Raw genomic sequence first — 19,806 nt, 5'->3', positions numbered from 1 at the left:
ATCTAATGTTTTCAGTGGTTTGTAGTATTATATCTAAAATCTGAGGATTTGAACTGATGAAGCTTTATCTGTTGTCATACAGATGTTATTTTGAGAGCTGTCTGGAAGAAAATGATTGGTTTTGTGAGAGCTGCAATTGAATCAGGTAAGGAATGAAATTTCCATTCATGTGTATAGAGGACCATGTGAACATTAAATTATGGACATGTAATGTGCTTCAATGAGGCAAATGCCTCATTGGCCTGAAAAAAATCTTAGTTGTTATGCTCAGACAGCTACACCAGTCTCCAGAGAAACTAAGCTAGATAATGTATAAAGTGGTCAATATTGTTCAGTTAGGTTTAGGAGTATTTGTAAATCTGGACCCTTAAGCTTAGCTTATCCCTGTCTGACTAATTTTCCCATTGACTGATGTTCTGTAAGAATGTGCTTTGGCTTAGGAAGGTTTTTTGACAGTTATATTGCAGTGGCAGTGTCAACTGTGTTGAGATATTTATATTCAGCTTTTAGATGTCTTTTTGACCAAAAGGCAACATAGTAATAAAGTGTGGCATAACATAAAATTGGCAGAAATACTCAGCAAAATAGCCTGGAAAAGTTACTTTTCTGGTCTACAGTCTTTTGAAGAGTTTACACATCTTCAGTATAATTCAACTAAGAATATGTGAAACCTTTGTTATTTCTAGGCAGCAAAAAAGAGCGGCAGAGTTCAGAAGCCCTTACAATGTTGCTGCAAGCCTTAAAAAGTATTGTCCTGTCAAATGAACTTCCTGTGCTGGAGTCACTGGTAAGTATTGCAGCATAGTAGTATGCTTGTTATGTGAGCTCCTTGAATCTGTTTTCTTTTCTATGTGAAGAGCTTTGCATACAATTGAATTTCTTTGGGGAACCTAGCGATGCCAAAAGCGTGTTTTCTGTAGGCCTCCAGCAAATTCTGTGGCTATGTTCTCCTGGGCATTTTCCTCCAGAGGTTGAAAAGAGAATACTTTTCTAGGTATTTTCCAGATCCCCCAGAACTATTCTGTGATATGCTTTGGAAAGTGTCCCAGATTAGGCAAAAATTGTCCTGGGAACAAATGTCCTGTGTAATACTAAGGCCTGCTGTAGTTTGTGTGTATAACGTTTAAAGAGGCAGTATATCGAGATATCTTGTACATTGAGTTTGTTTACTATTGTTTACTCAGAGGCTGGTAAAAGTGCAGACTTTTAAAACACTTAATTGTGCAGTGAAACCACAGATCTTGTTCACTAATTTCCAAATTTGTCAAAATAAGCATTAGCCTATAGGAATTGTTGCATCATCTATGCTGCAAAACACTCTTTCAAGTGTGCTGTTCTTCAACATCATTTATAATTTCTAAAATTGGGTGAATACCAAATTAGCTGTTATGATTTCATATTCATGCCTGGTAACTGTTTCAGTGTTAATTTCAGGTGCATGAAAATTATTTTGTCTTTTCCCTCTTATTAGTCCCTGATAGAAATCACAGTGAAAGATTTACCTCCAAAAGTATTAGGATCACCAGCCTACCAGATTGCTGATATGGATCTTCTCAATGTAAGTGGTATTCTGTGTATGTTTCTATGTAGTTTCTATCCTGTTCAACATAGAGATCACTGTATGAGCTGTATTTGCTTTAAGAATGTCATATACAAAAAGTACTTCTTAAATATATATATATATTTCTTAGTGGTATCAATAATGTCAGTCTGGGTTGTTAACGCCAGAGTAGAACCATACATATTTGTGAAATTGCAAGGCTGGTGTATGTGGGAACAAAATACAGTGGTAATATTTCTTCTTTTTCTACCAGGGAACCCCAGCATTATTCTTAATTCAGCTCTTATTCCAGGAAGATCTCTTGAAATGTTGTGTTCAAGAAGAAAGGTGGGTATTCTTGAATGAAAAATTGTTGGTTTGTATAGTGCTTGTGATGCTTAGACGTCCTTATACCTGCATTTAGCATAGTTGTGTACTGAGATATTTTTATCTTATATGATAATGGCAATAACCCTGGGCTCAGATAATGAAAGATGAAATGGGTCCATATGTAAGCCCCAGTCTTGAGCATTTTTATTAACGGGCCGGCAGGAGCAACGGCAGGTTGGCAGTGGCCCATCAGCAGCCTGGCAGAGGATGATGGAAGGCCCTCCTGGGCCTGCAAACCTAGTGGTGGTTTAGGGGTCAGTGGCAATGCCTCCTGGCCCGCGGAAGAAGTGGTGGTCCAGCAACACCTCAGCAAAGGGTGATGAAAGCAGTGGGTGGAATACAGGCTCTTGTGAGGCCAGGAGGGGCCTCTCTTCCGCACCGCTAACTCACCATTGTGCAATCAGCCTTCCATTGCTGTCCGCTGAGGTGCTGTTGGGCCTTCGCTGCTGCTTCTGTGGGTCCTGGGGGGGGGGTTGCCCCCATCCCTAAGCCGCTGTTGTGTTTGCAGGCTCGGAAGGGGCTTCCATCCTCCGCTGGGCTGATGCTGAGTCGCCACTAGGCTTCACCTGTTCCTGCGGACCCAGGGGGGCCTCTCCTCCACCCCTGCTAGACTCAGGAAGGCCTTCCATTGCTCTTCCGAGCGATGGCCACAGCACAAAGGGCACAGATGTGGAGATCTCTTCCTTCTGCCTCCCTGTGACTCCTTGCCATCAGAGGAGGAGGAGGAGGAACCCCTCCACGCCATACCAACCTGGAGGCGAAGAGGCATGGGCACGGGTGCTGGCTGTCTGTTTGGCTAGCAGAAGAGGCCCGGCAGCCATTCCAGGGAGGTGAAGGAGGCAAAGCCTAAGGAGGCAGTGGTGGCAACCCCCTCTCAAATTGCCGATCGGTTCCTCTAGGGGTCGTGACTCCCAGATTGAGAACCACCGATTTAAATGATACGCTGCCAGAGTGGGAACCAAGGTGACTTCAGTGCAAGGCTTGGATTCCTGCTAGTCAGTATAGCAGATATAGCCATATGTGAAAGCTGTGCCTGTTACTGGATATGTTTTCTCTTTTTATTAGGTTTTTCTTGAACTACGAATCTCTTGTAGGATTTGTTTTGTCTGGCCCTACATCCCCTCTGACTTTTAGTGAGTCTGTTTTCACAATTGTTAATCAAAGTGCGCAATACCTGGAAAACAAAGAACATCTCTGGCGAATATGGAGCACTGTGGTTAACCCATTAACTGACTGGATTAACCAGGTATGTTGGACATATTTTATCTCCCTAAATGCCTGTTACATGAAAGCACCAAATTATATCCTTGGTATATTCATTTCACTGCGAAGAAATGTGTACTTTGAACTTATTGTACTTTCTGAAGTGCTACTGGTATCTCAGGGCAAACAAAATAGCTACACATCATGCTTACTACATTTCTGTGTTCTGACTAAAAAATAATTTAATCGCTTTTGTGCTTACTTGCTAGCGGAGTAAATAATGTTGGAATTACATTTTAAAAGAAAATCCTGTCTCATGCGAATAGATCGTATTTCATACAGGTTTAGATATGATGGAAGGTTTTGCATGTGAATAATTCTATCCCACAATTTTTTTTCCTTAGACAAATGAAGTAAATCAAGGCGATGCTTTGGAGCATAACTTTAATGCAATTTACAGTGCTTTGTTGCTGCCTATAAAACACATCTTCCCATCTTCTGAATTTCCACAGGTAGGAAACCAGTATATGTGAGTGTCTGTAACAGTAATTGCAAATTAGAAAAGAAATGTGATCAGCCTTTTTTGGTTTGTTTTACAGCCCACTTTGAAAACCTTGTTACGTTCCTGGTCGGAGCTCTACAGAGCTTTTGCTCGTTGTGCGTTGTTGGTGACAACAGCAGAAGACAATTTATACTGTGATGAACTCTGTGCCAAAATCATAGCTGGGATAGAGGATGAAACTCAGATTGTAAGTATATGTACAATCATCTGAAACATGACTTTGTATGGTATACAGAATCTTACCATTGGACTTACCTGTATGATTGGCATGTATTTTTTGTTTCTCTCCCAGAATCGGTCTATGTTGGATGGGCTTTCTCACATTGTATCCGTGATGGTTAACAACATCAATTTTGCACCTTATGGTACTAAGTATCAGCCACCAAATAGATGTAAGTGTAACAGTTATTTCAAGCAGAAGGCTTAACACATTGAATAAGCATGTATCTGTTCTATTTTCCTCAATAATATGCTCTGACTTTGGCTATGGTTTCTGCAAATCAAGATTTCCCCGGAGCCTCAGATTTGAATCATAGAGGAAGGGAAGGGAAATGAATGCAGGATTGTAGGGCCTGCACAGGCCTTTGACTTGGGCCCCTTCCACACAGCTGAATAAAATCCCACATCTGCTTTGTAATGAAATATATGGCAGTATGAACTCAGATATTCCAGTTCAAAGCCGATATTGCGGGATTTTCTGCCTTGATATTATGGGTTATATGGCTGTGTAGAAGGGCCCATGGTTTAAGTATTGCAAGCCCAAGTATCAAATTTTTCTCTCAGTAGAAATGTCTGAAGAATAATACAGAAGTTTTCCTTCATCAGTATTTCCCTTTGAAAAGCAAGCATGATTTACTATAAGTGAGAGTATTATCAAATTTTACAAAATAGAACTGTCTTGGTCATTAAACATAGTTTTCTTCAGCTCCACAGACACCTTCAGACTGGTCCAAAAAAAAGAAAGATGATCCCCTTGGAAAGCTGTCATTCTTAGTGAGGCTTCTGGTGATCATAGCAAACGCTCTGCAGAGGCTGGTTTCGAAAGAATCTGGTCTTGAAAAGCTAGCCCCCATTGCTACTTCCATCATTGGAGTTCTTCAGAATATCATCAGCCACATCTCTCTGCCTTCAGTCATCAGATCTCTATTCAGAAATGTTACAAAACCACTGGTAGCATTTTATGAACAAACAAAGTAAGTTCACAAGAGTTATCCGATTGTGTTAGATTGCCAACACAGTTGCAGTCTGGCTTAAGTTGTCTCATGCAAGCAGATGAAGTATTTCATCAAAACAATTGGATTATACTGTACTGGTTCTTCATTCAGAGTTGTACATGTGGATGTTTAAAAACAGCAGCATTTAACAACAACATAATTATTGTTGAATAATAATAATAGCTTGGCTGATGGAGATGAGAGACGGGACCTTCTCAGTGGTGGCCTTTTGGCTATGGAACTCCCTCCCCAGTGACAATAGATTCCCCCCCTCTCTCCTGTGCTTCAGGAAAAAAGTTAAAGACCTGGCTATGGAACCAGGCGTTTGGGAAGTAGTGCAATATGGAATTCAGCTTAAATGTAATAGTACAAACAACGACTATGGGACAAGGCCCTATGTTTTAATCTGTTTTAATTGTATTTATATGTTTTATCTGTTTTTAATTGCTCAGTGTGATGTATTTGTTTATTTGTATTTGTAATGCGGCATTGAATTTTGCCTTTACCTGAAATATAGTAAATAAATAAATAATTGTTATTTACAAAAAATAACTTAATTTTAATATTTTGGAATTGTATGTGTTTTAAGGCATTGAGTGATTGCCTCTGTGTTAGCCCCCTTGAATCCCCTTTGGGGTAGAGAAAGGGGGGGTATAAATAGGGTAGAGAAACAAACAAATAATAGAAGTTGCTATAAAGTACAAGAGGTTAGAGTCTGATTTTAAATGTTTTTTGATATTTTAACATCTATGTAATGCAGCATTGCCAATCTGTTGGAATGATTACTATGAACAGTTACTTCCATACCTTTGACTTTGGAGGCTAGTGTTGCTTTTTTTTTTTTTTTAGTATATATGATATTGAAATTGCAACTTCCTTGAGTAAATCTGTATGGGAAACTATATAGATAAAATAAATGATTATCTAGCTTGATTACTATTTATATAGTTTCAGTTGGGAAAAGAACTAAAACTCGACTTACAAAAAATAATGATAAATAATAGTACTGTACATGGAATACAATTAATGAAGTATGGAAAGTTGGTACATAAAATCATTTTAATTAGAGTTTTATTGAAGGAAATGTCACCAAAGAATGCCATATGTGGTGATGAGAGATAAACTGTATCGTTGTTCACATAATAATAAATGGCTACAGCACTTATAAAGAATAATATTCATTCATTCATTGCCTGCCTTTCCTTGTGGATTGATTAATAGACCAAAAACAGGTTAATAGATGGAAGTTAATGTCACATTGAGAAATTTATTGTCGCTTTGAGAGTTTTTTAATTTATGTTTGCGCAATTAGTATTCCCATCACTTCTGAGGAAATATAATTGTCACATAAATATTTTCCTGTTTTATATCTCATTTTCCTTCCAGGTCTGCAAAAGGTTCTAGAGTGACTAATGGACTGAACAATAAGGTAACTGAAATAGGAAGTACTCTCCTTCCATCTTCTTCATTTTCGGTTTATGGATATACTTTTATACACTTTGGATGCTATTCCTTTTTCTGCTTGCAGAGCCACCACAGTTGCCACAAAAAAAAACAAACTCAGTGGCAGCTGTGATGGTTTTGTGGAGCAGAGGTTGCTATCTTCCTGCATGGTACAGCTCTGTGTGGTCACATTCCTTAAATGCGATAGGAATTATTTTATACTTTGTGATTTGTAGTCACTGCACCTGGTGGGTAGCTAAAGATAGGTGTTATTGTGCTATAAGCTGTATTTAGATAGAATGTTGCCTGCCTTTCTGTAGCACAACAAGCTGTGCTTAATGCTTGCAGCTTTCTAACCTAGTCCTTTAAAAAGAGATTGATGTGCATATCTTGTAGCAGGGATGTGTGTGTTTTCCATGAGCAGTTCCCTCAGGCTAGCACCAATAGATGTTCTTCCTATTTAAGTAGTTGCTGTGTGTAAGGAGCCCCCAGTGGCACAATGGGTTAAACCCTTGTGCTGGCAGGACTGAAGACCGACAGGTCGCAAGTTCTAATCCGGGGAGCTCCTTCTTGTCAGCTCCAGCTCCCCATGCGGGGACATGAGAGAAGCCTCCCACAAGGATGGTAAAACATCAAAACATCCGGGCTTCCCCTGGCAACGTCCTTGCAGACTGCCAACTCTAGCACACCAGAAGCGACTTGCAGTTTCTCAAGTTGCTTGTGACACACGCACAAAACGTTGTTGTATAATGAAACTCTTTCAGATCTTAGAAACTGTTTCCTACACAAGCATAGGACAGAAAAAATGGAGATATATATTTTTATAGTGGTGGGCTTTGAAAGGAACTTAATGCCTAAATACAAATTATTGTTTGTTATTCATTTTTTTTCTCTTAATTGTTTAATGCAGTTCTTCCTCTATTCTTCCAGTTAGAAAAGTTTTTTGTGGAAAGTACTAGCTGTTTCCAGTCCTACTACAGTGAAGCCTTTGACAGTGAGCTACTACAGGAGCTGTCTCCAATTCTGTGCATCCTGCTTTTGAGCAAGACAAAGCAGATCCGCAGCCAAGCCGCTCAGTTCTGGAATGCAACCTTTGGGAAATCCGTCATGCTGACATACCCAGAAGAGTTGAAGTAAGAAGACTTGTGCTGCTCACACTGTACTTTGTGGAAAAGGGGCACTATTTCATGTTTATGATTTGACTCCAGTTTAGACCCATTGAGTCAGTGGCAGATTAGTAAGTTAACATTTCAGTGGGTGTTCTTAATTTGGGACCGAGAATTTGATGCCAGCTTTTCTTTGCCATTCCTCTGATCTTACTGCACCCTCATTAGGCAATTCTTTGAGGAGAAGCACAACAGATTGCATTGCTTTTAGCTTGGGATTCTTGGGACCCTTTAAATTTTGGAAAAGTGATGCCATAATCTTTTGGAAAATGGCATTCATTCCCATTTGGGAAAATCAGAAATCTCCCTGATAATGAGCTAAAAACTCACTTGAGTCAACCTCCTCCTTAGTGGTAAATATCCACTAGTATGATAGTATTCATGCAAGGCAATTAGATTTCTCACCAGTTAAACTGATATACCTAGATATCTCTTTGAAGTGTTAGGGACAAATATATGCCAATGCACAAAACATATATAGCAGAGTTTCAGAAGTGTTCTTTCAGTTGCCCAAAAAAATCTACTCTCCCTTAAAACATCTTGGTTTAAATCATGCTCTCAAGAGTCCAAAAATAAGTAGACTTCTTTAAAAGTAACATAGGTGGTTTACTCACAAACTTTATGTATTCAGCATACAGGTACATTGCTTATCAGTCCAGTTACAGATAGAATCTTAAGTAGTTTCAGGTAACACAGGGCATATTTCTCATAATCAATAGTCCATGGTCTAAAGCATCCCTCTGGTCTGAGAGTCTAATAGAGTCTCTCTTTTCTAAAGACTTCTAAGGTATACTGTTTCTACTGACTTCTAAACTGTACTGTTTCACATTAAAAGTCTTAATAGCTTTTGCCTTTCTAAAATGGAGTCTGAGTCCTGAATAGTCTCAGATCTGGTCATGTGGTCTGCAGCCACTTCCACAAGATAGAGAAGGAAAACTTGCATACCAATGCACACATATCCAATACAGTAAGTAATCTGAATTATACACATAACAAGTAACTAGTGGAGGCTTGAGGAAAGTTAACATCAAAGGAGTAACTTGCTAAATATCCATTCAGTGTCTTGGTGAATATCAATTTAGCAAGTTACTCCATTAAAAATTTCCAAGAATCCCAAACTAAAAAACAATGCAATCTGGTGTGTGCCTCCTTATTTGCTTTAACTAATATTCTGTACCTGCATAACTGATAGGATTGTGAATAATAAAAGTGTAAAATAGATAAAGGTGTAGTTGGGTTAAATGAGGAAAGGGTTGCTTCTTTTTTGGTTCTTCAGAATTTCAAATTTGATTTATAGATGCAAGGTGAAACTTATAACATAAGTTTCATCTTGCAGACAAGCAAAACAGGGAATGATTTTGCATGAGATTTAGGTTTGGAGAATATTACCGTATATAATCAACTGTAAGCCAACCTGAATATAAACTGAGGCACCTAATTTTACCACAAAAAACTGGGAAAACATATTGACTCAAGTATAAGCCAAGGGTGGGAAATGCAGCAGCCACATTTCAAACTTAAAATAGATACCAATAAAATTACATTAATTGAGGCATCAGAAGGTTACATATTTTTGAATATTTACATAAAACTAATTAAAGATAAGACTGTCCAACTCTGATTAAGCCATTATTCTAAACTTCTTCAGTGTAAATGTGTTTATGTATCCTTCCAATTATAATAGAGTAAAATAATAAATGTAGTAGTAATAATATAATTATAATAATAAAAGAGTAAAATAGTGGAAATGGAATAATAACAGTAATAAGAGTGAAATAAGTGTAATACTAATAAAATAGAGTAAAATAATAAATGTAATAATAAGTAGAGTAAAAATAAATGTAATAAAAATAATAGCGTAAAACAATATAAATATAATAATAATAGAGTAAAACAATAAAAGTATTATTAATAACAACAAAAACAACAGAGTAAAATAATAAATAACTTTGACTTGAATATAAGCCAAGGGGAGCTTTTGCAGCCTTAAAAAGGGGCTGAAAAAAAAAACAACCCTTGGCTTATACTGAAGAATGTATGGTATTTGGTTTCACACCTTGAATTGTCTTTGTTCTTATACTTAGATTCTTCAGCTTTAAATGTTTTGACAGAAAGTAATATCTTTTATTCTTTGTATATCAATGCAGTTCTAGCTTTTAAAAGAACCTTTGTTACCTGCTTCTTTGCAGATCTGTTTTGGGTCAAGCCAGGCAAAAAACAATTCTCTCATTGCCTGGTTTTGAAAGCATTTCGATGGCAGCAGAATCCTCAGAGACATGCTCAGATTCAGTAAGCATGATATGTTTTAATCGTATTAGACATTATCTCAAGTTACACTTCTAAAGTTTGGATTCATTGTGTTTTGTAAAAAAGTGTGATTACAATGAGACCTTGTTATTTCCTGGAGTTTGGTTCCAGAACTCTTTTTGGATAACCAAAATCAAGAGATGTTCAAATCCCAGTCTATACAATTGTGTAGTAAAATGGTGTACCTAATATACAGTTGCCAAATGAAATTATGTACCTTATGTAAAATGGTAAAAAAAAATGGATTAAAAAATTCAAGCCATGAACAGTTGAATCCATGGATGCTTAATCCAGAGGGCCAACGATACTGATATATCTAGAAGGGTTAATCAGAGTTTAATATTGATTAACATTTGCAAACAGACACATGCTTCAAAGTTATTTTAATTACTTTAACTGAATAGTCTTTAATTATTTTGGAACAGGTAGAGAGCTCCCAATGGGATCCTGTGGTAAGTGGAGTAGAAGTAAACCCAAGTGGGAAAAGGGACTCCTTATTGGCACAAACCAGTGAAGTAAAAGAGAACAGTATTACTCCCCATGTAACACCTGCCAAGGTAAGTGGCACAGAAGTTACTATCCAGCCAAGTATTTCCACTTACATGTCTTTGATACTTTTAGGTAGCTCTTCTATCATTTACATAATTCATTATCTTGCTAATAAAGAGATCAAAATAGTGTAGACATGATAGAATACTTCTGGTCTCAAAGCCTGTAGTGTATAATTCAGGAAGTAACACTACAGAGCTCTTCTGTCCCCTCCCCCCCTCCCCCCACACGCACACACCCTCCATATATGTATTGCTTTAGCAAGTCAGCTAGTAAACATGAAGATAAACCCAATACTTTACAGGCATACAATACTGTTTGATCATGGAGGTTAAGCAGCACCAGCATGGACTAGTACTTTAATGGGAGAATACATTTAAGGCTAAATATCATTAAGGCAGCAGATTCTGTTAGATCTTGGAGGCAAAGTAGGGTCAGCCTTGGTTAGTACTGGATAGCAGACAGCCAATTAATACCATGTGTTGTAGGCTCTGTGTCAGAGGAAGGAACAGGCAAAACTACCTCGAAAGGCCAAACAGGGCATAGGGTTACAACCTGTGTTGGATGAGGTTACACTACCCCTGAAGATGCAGGTTCACAGCTTGGGAGTGATCCTGGATTCATCGCTGAGCCTGGAACCCCAGGTTTTGGCGGTGGCCAGGGGAGCTTTTGCACAGTTAAGACGTGTGCGCCAGCTGCGCCCGTACCTTGGGAAGTCTGATCTGACCATGGTGGTCCACACTCTGGTCACATCCTGAATAGATTACTGCAACACACTCTACGTGGGACTGCCTTTGAAGACGGTTTGGAAACTGCAATTAGTTCAACGGGTGGCAGCCAGATTACTAACAGGAGCTACATACAGGAAGCATACCACCCCCTTCTTGAGTCAGCTCCACTGGCTGCCTGTCCACTTCCGAGCTCAATTCAAAGTGCTGGTTTTGACCTATAAAGCTCTATACGGTTCTGGCCCAGCTTACTTGTCCAAACGCATCTGCCTCTACATCCCACCTCGTAACTTAAGATCACCTGGGGAGGCCCTGCTCTCGCTCCCACCAACATTGCAAACGCAGCTGGTGGGGATGAGAGACAGGGCCTTCTCAGCTGAGTCGTTCCCCCCCCCCCCCGGGGGGGGGTTGAGAAGGGCGGGGTAAAAATGCTGTAAATAAATAAATAAATAAATAAATAAATAAATACTTCTGATGATTTGTTGCCTAAGAAAACCCTGTGAAATTCATGCAGTCTCCATATGTCAACAGGACAAACAGAAAGCCAGATCATGTGCATAGTGTTGTCAGAAAAGGTCTGTAGCTCAGTAAGACATGATTAAATAGCCTTTTTGGCACACTTGCAGAAGTATTGTGACATGTAGACATTTCCAGGTGTAACTGAATTTTTGTAAATAGTCTTATTTTACTTTTTTTTAAAAAAAAAAAATGTTTTTGCTCAGCACTTTACCCACTTCCCTGTCCTATTGCTACTTCGTTGCACTAGCCTAGCCCTCATAGTTGTCTAGGCCCACTCTGAAATTCTGGCCATCGGTAGTCGAATTTTGCCTGATGGAATAGTACTGGAACTGGTTTTTAAATTTTAAATATGTTATGACTCCTTTAAATAGTATTATGTTTATGTTTTATAATGGTTATTCTGTATGTTTTTGTGTTGGTAATTGAATGCTTTGCCTATGCTGGAAACCGGCCTGAGTCCGGAGATAGAACAGTATACAAATAAATTTTTACTATTTTATTATTTATTATTATTAGATGAAACTAGAGTTCACACCGTTGAAAACAAATAAAAAAACCATACTTCTGGAAGAAGAAAATACTGCTGACTTCGTGTTTATTCCTCCAGAAACAAAAGAGAGAGTATTGACAGACCACCAAAAAGAAGTTCTAAGAACTAAAAGGTTTGTAATATTGTGTTGGTTCCATAGACAATTCTTGTAAATCTTTCATGTTTTCATAGTTTGGGTGCTATAGTTTGTCTGATCTGTCAGAAATACTATATTGAACAGTGTTTCCTTCTTAGTTAGTTTTTCTGTAGTGGTTCTGTAGATGTTGACCGATTTTTATGGATTCCTTTAAGGCAGGGACCAAAGGTAGGTCATTGATTAGTCTTCTTCAGGCTTCTCTTTATTTTATCTTGGTAACTACCTTAATGTGTTTAATTATTTAAACACCAGACTATACTAGAAAGAATTATACCACTCATGTTTTTATCAAACTTTATATTAATTTTCGTTTTGCAGGGTTGATATTCCTACAATGTACAATAACCTGGATGCTTCCCAAGATACTGCCTTGTTTTCCCAGTACAGCCAAAGCCAGGAAGAGTCTTTGTAAGTATAGATGCCAACAAAACATTGAAGTGTAAAATCTTCCTATGCTCAGTGCATCTTAATAAGGTTCCTTTATTTTAGGGAGGTAAATGCGAAAGAAGAACACGGAAAGAAAGAGAACAAAACAGAATCCCAGGTATTTTATTCTTTTGTATTTTGTTGGGAATTATACTTTTGGGTTATAAAGTAGTCGTGGTAAAAATGATGTAGCATGTAACACATATGCATGTATTGACTTGTGTAATTTTATCAAATGTCTTATTAGAGTATGATTCTCTTGGTTGAACCAGTCTGTCTGTAATATGGTATTTTCTTTTCCCCCTGTTGCCAACTTTACTAAGCTTTATTGTCTTTTCCATTGAATAATGTTGTTTCATGCTTAGTCTAAAGCATGATGGCTTCTGTTTAGTCATTTTAGCTTCTAAGGAGAATCCAGAGTTAATTTTCCCATAGCCCCATTTTTAGTGGCAGCAAAATGTTTCTTTTCCTGCTCATTCTTACTGAAAGAAATTTGAAACTGTAATAAAACAAGGTTTAAAATTTAGCACAGTGCTTGAGAACCTGGTTCAAGATATTTTAGGATTTACAAAAAAAAGGTAAATATGTCTAGTTGTGTCTTACTCTGGGGTGTGGGGCTCATCTCAGTTTCTAAGCTAAAGACCCAACATTGTCTGTAGACACGTAAGCCATGGGGCCAGCATGACTGCATGGAGCAGTATTGATCTACTCACATTTACATATTTTCAAACTACTAGGTTGGCTGAAGCTGGGGCTAACAACGGGAACTCACTACGCTCCCTGCATTCGAACTGCCAACCTTTTGGTCAGCAAGTTTAGTAGCTCAGCTGTTTAACTCACTGCGCCACCAAGGGGGCCTAGGATTTAGAAAACCATTAAAATAAATTTCAATCAGGGAGAATTATTGATCAAAAAGTGATGAATGGTCTTGCTGGACTAAACCATTCAGACTTTGTGGATAAGAGGCTGCCTAGGAATTCCACACAATACTACTCTGACTTTTCTGGTAGAATGATTGCATATTAATGTTGCATCTACACTGTGGAATGAATGCAGTTTGACCCCATTTGAACTGCCCTGGCTCAGTGCTGTGGAATCCTGGGATTTGGAGTTTGGTGAGGCACCAGCATGCTTTGGCACGGAAGGCTAATGACCTTGCAAAACAACAACTTCCATGATACCATTACCTCGAGCCACAACGGTTAAAGTGTAGAGTTAGAGGCACCCATACTCCACTCGTAATGTTTCATGTTTCTTTGAATACAGGATGAAAAAGTGACAAATGAGCTGCCTGACACTCCCTGTGAAGTTACTGAAAAGTGCAAGACACAGGAATCTCCAGAGGAAAGTACTGCTACTACCACCACTACTGAGCAAGATGAGAAAATGAGCTTAGATCCAAATTGTAAAGAATCAGAAATGGGTGTTACTAAAACTGTTTCAGCAGAACCAGATGTTTCTTTAAAGGAAAACACCTCTAATAGCAGCAGCAGTAGCTCTTCTTCTAGCGACGTCATTTCAGGAACACCGCAGCCCGTCAGTCGAAGGCAGTCCTTCATAACTTTGGAAAAATTTGATAGTTCAGAGATCAGGCCCTTCAGTCCTTCGACTTTCAGTAATACCTCGGGGCCTTCTGGAAGTACACCTTTGTCACCCAAGCAGGAAAGCATGGCTACTTCAAATGATTCTCCCAAAGGCAGTCCAGCTCTTGACAATAAGGATAGTCACAAAGTCAAAAAGGGAGAAGGGCAGATTCGGACTAAAAGGTCATGCCTTGAAATCATAGATGCGCTAGAGAATTACGTCAAAGTTAAGAAGGCAAAAGATGAAAACAAATTGAATTCCAAAGTGCTCTCTGAGAGCACGTTTGGGACAAAGAAGTCAAGTCTTAGGCAGAATAAAACAGATCTTTCTGAAGACAAAAAAACAAATCTAACAGAGCAGGATCAAGAAAAAAATACTGCAATACCTTCAATCAGACATGTTGAGGAGAAACCTGAGGTACCTTGTGAGGCACAAGAAGCAGGATATTTGGTAGACATTCCCTCTCAGGCATCCAGTTTGAATACAACTGGTAATAAAATGGCAGAAAATAAGCCAACTTTGGACAATCTTGCAGAGAAAAAACTAGAACCAAATTTAGATTCTAAAGAGAATACCCCTCCAGTAATAGGTGTAACAGGAGAAGCAATATCTAACGTTAGCCAAGCACCACAAATTTTGCCCAATCAAAAAACATTACGACGTTCATTAAGGCGAAAGTCAGAAACCATGGAAGAGTCTGCAGATAGTCAGGAGAAAGGCAACCAGCAGAAAAAAGATGGAAATAAAGATGAGGAAAAGCTGCCAAAGAAGAGTCCCCAGGGTAAAGAGATGGTTGTGCAAAGGCAAAAATCTGCACCTGAAAAAACAATAGATACACAAAGAGGAGATATACAGGGAAGTAATACTTCAGGTGTAATAGTCACAGATGAATGCCAGACTTCAAGAAATAGCCAAGAGAAGGGTAGCAAAAGCCCTGGAAAGACTGAAGGCAACAACAGTGCATCAGACATAGATGATTTGCAAGTCTCTGCGCCGGATGCAACTGAGGAGAAACCAAAAGAGCATCCACGATATCATACCCGAAGATCCTCACAAGGGTTGCTTACTAGTATAGAAAACTCAGAATCAGAAAGTTCTGAAACAAGAGAAGAAGGAACCAAGAAGAAAAGATCGGGAAGACTGAAAAATAAAACCAGTTCCTTTGGAAATGATGTCAAAGAAGATCTGGAAAGCCAAGATGTTAATTCACAAAGTGTAGTAGAAAGCCAGGACATCTCTGTAGAAAATAAAGAGGTGATATTGCCTGAGTGTCATGTGAACTTAAGTTTGATTACAGGTAGTTGTAAGGAAAAAGACAAAAATCCCCTCCAAGTTAGTGAATGTTTAGAAAATAAACAAGACATGGACAGTCCACTTTGTAGAGAGACTTCTGATGCAGAGAAAAACTCGGACAAATCACTGACAGAGCCATCTTCAGAAACTGAGCAGGGAAGTAAAATTCTCGATACAGATTCTGTTTTATGCTCCAAAAAAAGGAATCTTACTGATGTTTCAGGAGATGATGTCTTTACAACAGCTGTTTCTTTTGGTTCATCTGAGAAAACAGAATCGCCTGAATGCCAGCACAAAAGAAGCAAGCGGGCTAGAAGATCAAAGAACTGTGACTGCTGTGGTGAAACATCATATGTGCTGTTAGTAAAGTCTGATCTTAAAAAAACAGGCACTCCGGAATTAAGGTCAAAAGAGCCTAAAAAGACACCTAGTAAAGCAACAGTATCTTCACCATCTGTTTCTGTTGAAGAGTCTTCATCTGAAGAAAGCCTGACCGCCGTGCCATGTGCAACAAGTACCCCGATGCCTTTTGAAAAGGATTTTGCTGAACTGAAAGATTCAAGAAGTGTTGAATCTGACACGGATTTGCCAGAGGATGAGGCTCCAAAAGAGGAACCCAGCAACGTCCCATGTGCCAAGATTGAAAGCAACGGTCCTGTTGTCAAAGAGGAGCATAACGACTTGTCCTGTGTCCAAAATGAAGGTGACAGGCCTATTGCTGAAAAAACTTCTGAAGCAAGTTCCCCAGAGGCTCATTCAAAAGAATCCATTGCTCTGTGTCCATCAGAAGTGGACCCAGTTCAGGCTGCTATAAAAAAGGAAGTCACTAATCAAAGTGAGGAATTGGAAGAAGCAGCTATGGATGTCAACCAACTTGAGGGTGAACAGTCTCATGAATCTGTTGCCAGTGTTGTCCAGAATGCTGTGGAAGAGGATGCAGCATCCTGTGTGACGGTGCTACCAGAACCTCAAACTGAAGTGGTGCAGAAAGAACATGCGGAAAGTGCTGCAGCAGACAAGTCGGTGGGATGTCAAACTTCAGCCCCGGGTCAAAATAGTACTAGTAACTCAGATTCCCCTCTCAAATCTGAAGAACCTGATGCTTTATCATTGCCCAAGATGGATGAAAGCCCTAATGGAATGCAGGCACGCTGCATTTGGTCTCCTTCAGCCTCCCCTTCTAGCAGTATTTTGAAGAGAGGACTTAAAAGACAACAAGAGGAGGATTCTCCGTCACCTGCAAACAAGGTATTTTCTGTGATATTTGATGTTTTGTATCACTGTTCAGTACAACCCTGATATCTTTAGAGCAGTGGTTCCCAACCTGTGGTCTGTGGATGGATGAAAGCCCTAATGAAATGCAGGCATGCTGCATTTGGTCTCCTTCAGCCTCCACAAGAACTAAAATATGGTCTGCGGCCTCACCGTTAACTACACCATTGTAACGAGACCAACTGGTCTCGCAAAATCCTCTTATAGTGCTGAGGCTTATTACGTAAATATGATTTTTGTGGGTGAGCAGATGGCAACTAGTGGATGGCATATGTTCTGTATCAGAAACTAGAGCTGATATGGTCTATCCAATGCAGTTTTCTGAAACAGCACCCCAAATAACCAAACCGAATGTAAAGTTGACCAAAAACTGATTCGTAACCCTTTTGGTACTAATGTTGGAAACTGGTCCCTGGTCAAAAAAAGGTTGGGAACCATTGCTTTAGAGAATATGTTCCAAGGCAACCTATGGTTACCTAAAACCTGTACTTTGTCTACACTTGGGCTGGAAGTATACCATAAAATCACACTGGAGGACTTAAAGAGTTTCAGAAACACTTCCAAGGGGAAAGTATTTTGGAGCACAGATAAGTGAAACTGTAGGTATCAAATCCGTGGATAACAGGGACATACTGTATTATATATGTCTATAAATAATAATAATAATAATAATAATAAAACTATTTGTACCCTGCTACCATCTCCCCAAGGGACTCGCTGCGGCTTACATGAGGCCAAGCCCACAGCACATCAATAAACAAAGGCGATAACAAATAATCAATACAAAATAGTTAAAATAAAATAAAACTCAAAAACAAAAAATACACAATAAGCAATAAACAATAACATACAGCATTTAAAAACCAATGGCTGGGCCAAATGTAATAATTAAAATTTAAAATGCTGGGCATGAACAAGGTAAGATAAGCTAGGATAGGATTTTCAAAGAAAGATGAGGGCACGCAGACAATCCTTAATCAATATTAAAGTGCATTTGAGGACATATTGCTAAGAGTTTTTCTATTCTGGGAAGGCACACTGGAACAACCACGTTTTCAGGCTCCTCCTAAAAACTGCCAAAATAGTGGAGTTTGATTCCAAAAGTTACCAAATCCAAAAAGATTGAAAAACAAGTTCTAGGTGGCAGCACATTGTTGACTAGGAGTAGAATATTATGTTCAGATCAAAACTATTAAAATGTATCAAATCACTTTGATACCGGACTCGGATAGTTGCATTTTATAGCAAAAGAATGCCTATCCTCAAAATGTTTCTCCCGGATTCCTATAAAATTTGTTAGATGGGTTTGGAACCTTTTGGAAACAAGCTCCACAATAGTACATCACACTTTCCCCTCCTTCCTGATTAACATTTGTTTTCTATTATTTCTATGCCTCTGTCATCACGTTAAATTGATTTAATAATTTCAGATGATTGGTGGCATATATGTTTTAAGCCAGGCGTGCTAAACCTGCGACCCTCCAGGTGTTTTGGATTTCAGCTCCCAGAATCCTGACCATTGAACATTCTGGCTGAGGCTTCTGGGAGTTAGAGGCCAAATACCTGAAGGGCCTCAGGTTGTGCAGGCCTGCTTTAAGCAAAGAAAACTTCTGAATGATCATCAGAATAAGTATTGATGCCCACACTGCATCTGATTTTGTGTATTTGGTGCATCAGGCAATTGTCACGACCTCCAAGGCTGGAGATCCATGGCATATGGTGGCAGCAACAATGGGAGGAGAACACAGTTGACTTCAAGTAGTCTGCTTTTTTAAATATCTAGCTGTAAATAATAGGTTCCCCATCTTTAGGGAGGGAGTTCCAGAGGTGGGGGGCAACCATGGAGAAGGCCCCCTCGTTCCCACCAGTTGTGCTTAAGATGGCGGTGGGACCGAGAGCAGGGCCTTATTCGCCAATCGTAGTACCTGGGCAGACTTGGATATGGAGATGCAGTTAGCTAAATAGTCTGGGCCCGAACCATTTAGGGTTTTATAAATAATGACCAGCACTTTGAATTTGGCCGGAAAAAAACTGGCAGCCAGGAGAGCTGCCATAACACAGGGTGGTTCTCTACCTATACAGAGCCCCAGTTAGTAATCTGGCTGCAGGTCTCTGTACCAGCTGAAGCTTCTGAACTCTCTTCAAAGGCAGTCCCATGTAGATAATGTTGCAGTAATCCAAACGGGATGTAACTAAGGCATGGACTACCATGGCCAAATCTGACTTAAGGTACAGGCGCAGCTGGTGCACAAGTTTAATAGTGCAAAGGCACTCCTGGCCACTGCCAACAACTGGGCCTCCAGGGTCAGTGATGAGTCCAGGATTACCCCTAAACTGTGTACCTGTGTCTTTAGGGTTATTACGTTTAAAGCCCTAGACAGTCCAGGTCCAGGCTATTTGGTTGACTGCATCTTCTTATACGAGCCTACCCAGGTTCTGAGATCTTCAGGAGAGGCCCTTCTCTCGGTCCCACCTCCATCTCAAGCTTGGTTGGTGGGAACGAGAGAGTGGACCTTCCTGCTCGGTGGCTGCCCCTCAACCCTGGACCTGCCTGCCCAGGAGAGTCAGGATGGCCTCCTCCCTGCTGTTCTTCTGGAACCTTTTTGTTCAGGCAGGCTTTTAAAGTAAAGGTGTTTAATATCAGTTCAAGGGGTACTGTGGTTTTTAACTTTGAATTTGTTTTAATAGGTTTTAACAGGGGACTTTTTAAAAATACTGTTTATATTTAATCCTGTTTTAATGTCCGTATGTTTGTATATTTCAAATGGTTTTGCTAATGCTTTTATGTTGAGCTGCCTTGATTCCCCTTCGGGGAGATAAAGCTGGGTATAAATAAATATAATTAGTATTAGTAATAATAATAATAGTAATAATAATAATAATAATACAATAATAATTAATAGTAATAAAAAATAAATACATGC

General features: G+C 39.3%; 1 protein-coding gene across 2 annotated transcripts in view; it reads left to right on the top strand.

Annotated features, from left to right (window-relative positions):
- The window catches only part of RIF1 (replication timing regulatory factor 1), a 36,658-nt gene that overhangs the window by 10,423 nt on the left and 6,429 nt on the right, over positions 1-19,806 (top strand). For both annotated transcript variants that reach the window (XM_067472572.1, XM_060776939.2), the window contains exons 13-29: positions 83-145; positions 687-787; positions 1,472-1,558; positions 1,815-1,888; positions 2,996-3,176; positions 3,538-3,645; positions 3,733-3,882; positions 3,988-4,087; positions 4,621-4,888; positions 6,296-6,338; positions 7,283-7,485; positions 9,708-9,807; positions 10,251-10,382; positions 12,138-12,283; positions 12,626-12,715; positions 12,797-12,851; positions 14,000-16,858. In XM_067472572.1, the coding sequence (XP_067328673.1) occupies positions 83-145; positions 687-787; positions 1,472-1,558; positions 1,815-1,888; positions 2,996-3,176; positions 3,538-3,645; positions 3,733-3,882; positions 3,988-4,087; positions 4,621-4,888; positions 6,296-6,338; positions 7,283-7,485; positions 9,708-9,807; positions 10,251-10,382; positions 12,138-12,283; positions 12,626-12,715; positions 12,797-12,851; positions 14,000-16,858 (4,760 nt within the window). The remainder of the gene's footprint in view (positions 1-82; positions 146-686; positions 788-1,471; positions 1,559-1,814; positions 1,889-2,995; positions 3,177-3,537; positions 3,646-3,732; positions 3,883-3,987; positions 4,088-4,620; positions 4,889-6,295; positions 6,339-7,282; positions 7,486-9,707; positions 9,808-10,250; positions 10,383-12,137; positions 12,284-12,625; positions 12,716-12,796; positions 12,852-13,999; positions 16,859-19,806) is intronic.

The sequence above is a fragment of the Anolis sagrei genome, chromosome 1 (assembly GCF_037176765.1).
Source record: "Anolis sagrei isolate rAnoSag1 chromosome 1, rAnoSag1.mat, whole genome shotgun sequence".
In the NCBI taxonomy this organism is placed as follows: domain Eukaryota; kingdom Metazoa; phylum Chordata; class Lepidosauria; order Squamata; family Dactyloidae; genus Anolis; species Anolis sagrei.
The sequence above is the reverse complement of the archived record's forward strand: the minus strand, read 5'-3'. Positions and strand labels throughout refer to the sequence as shown.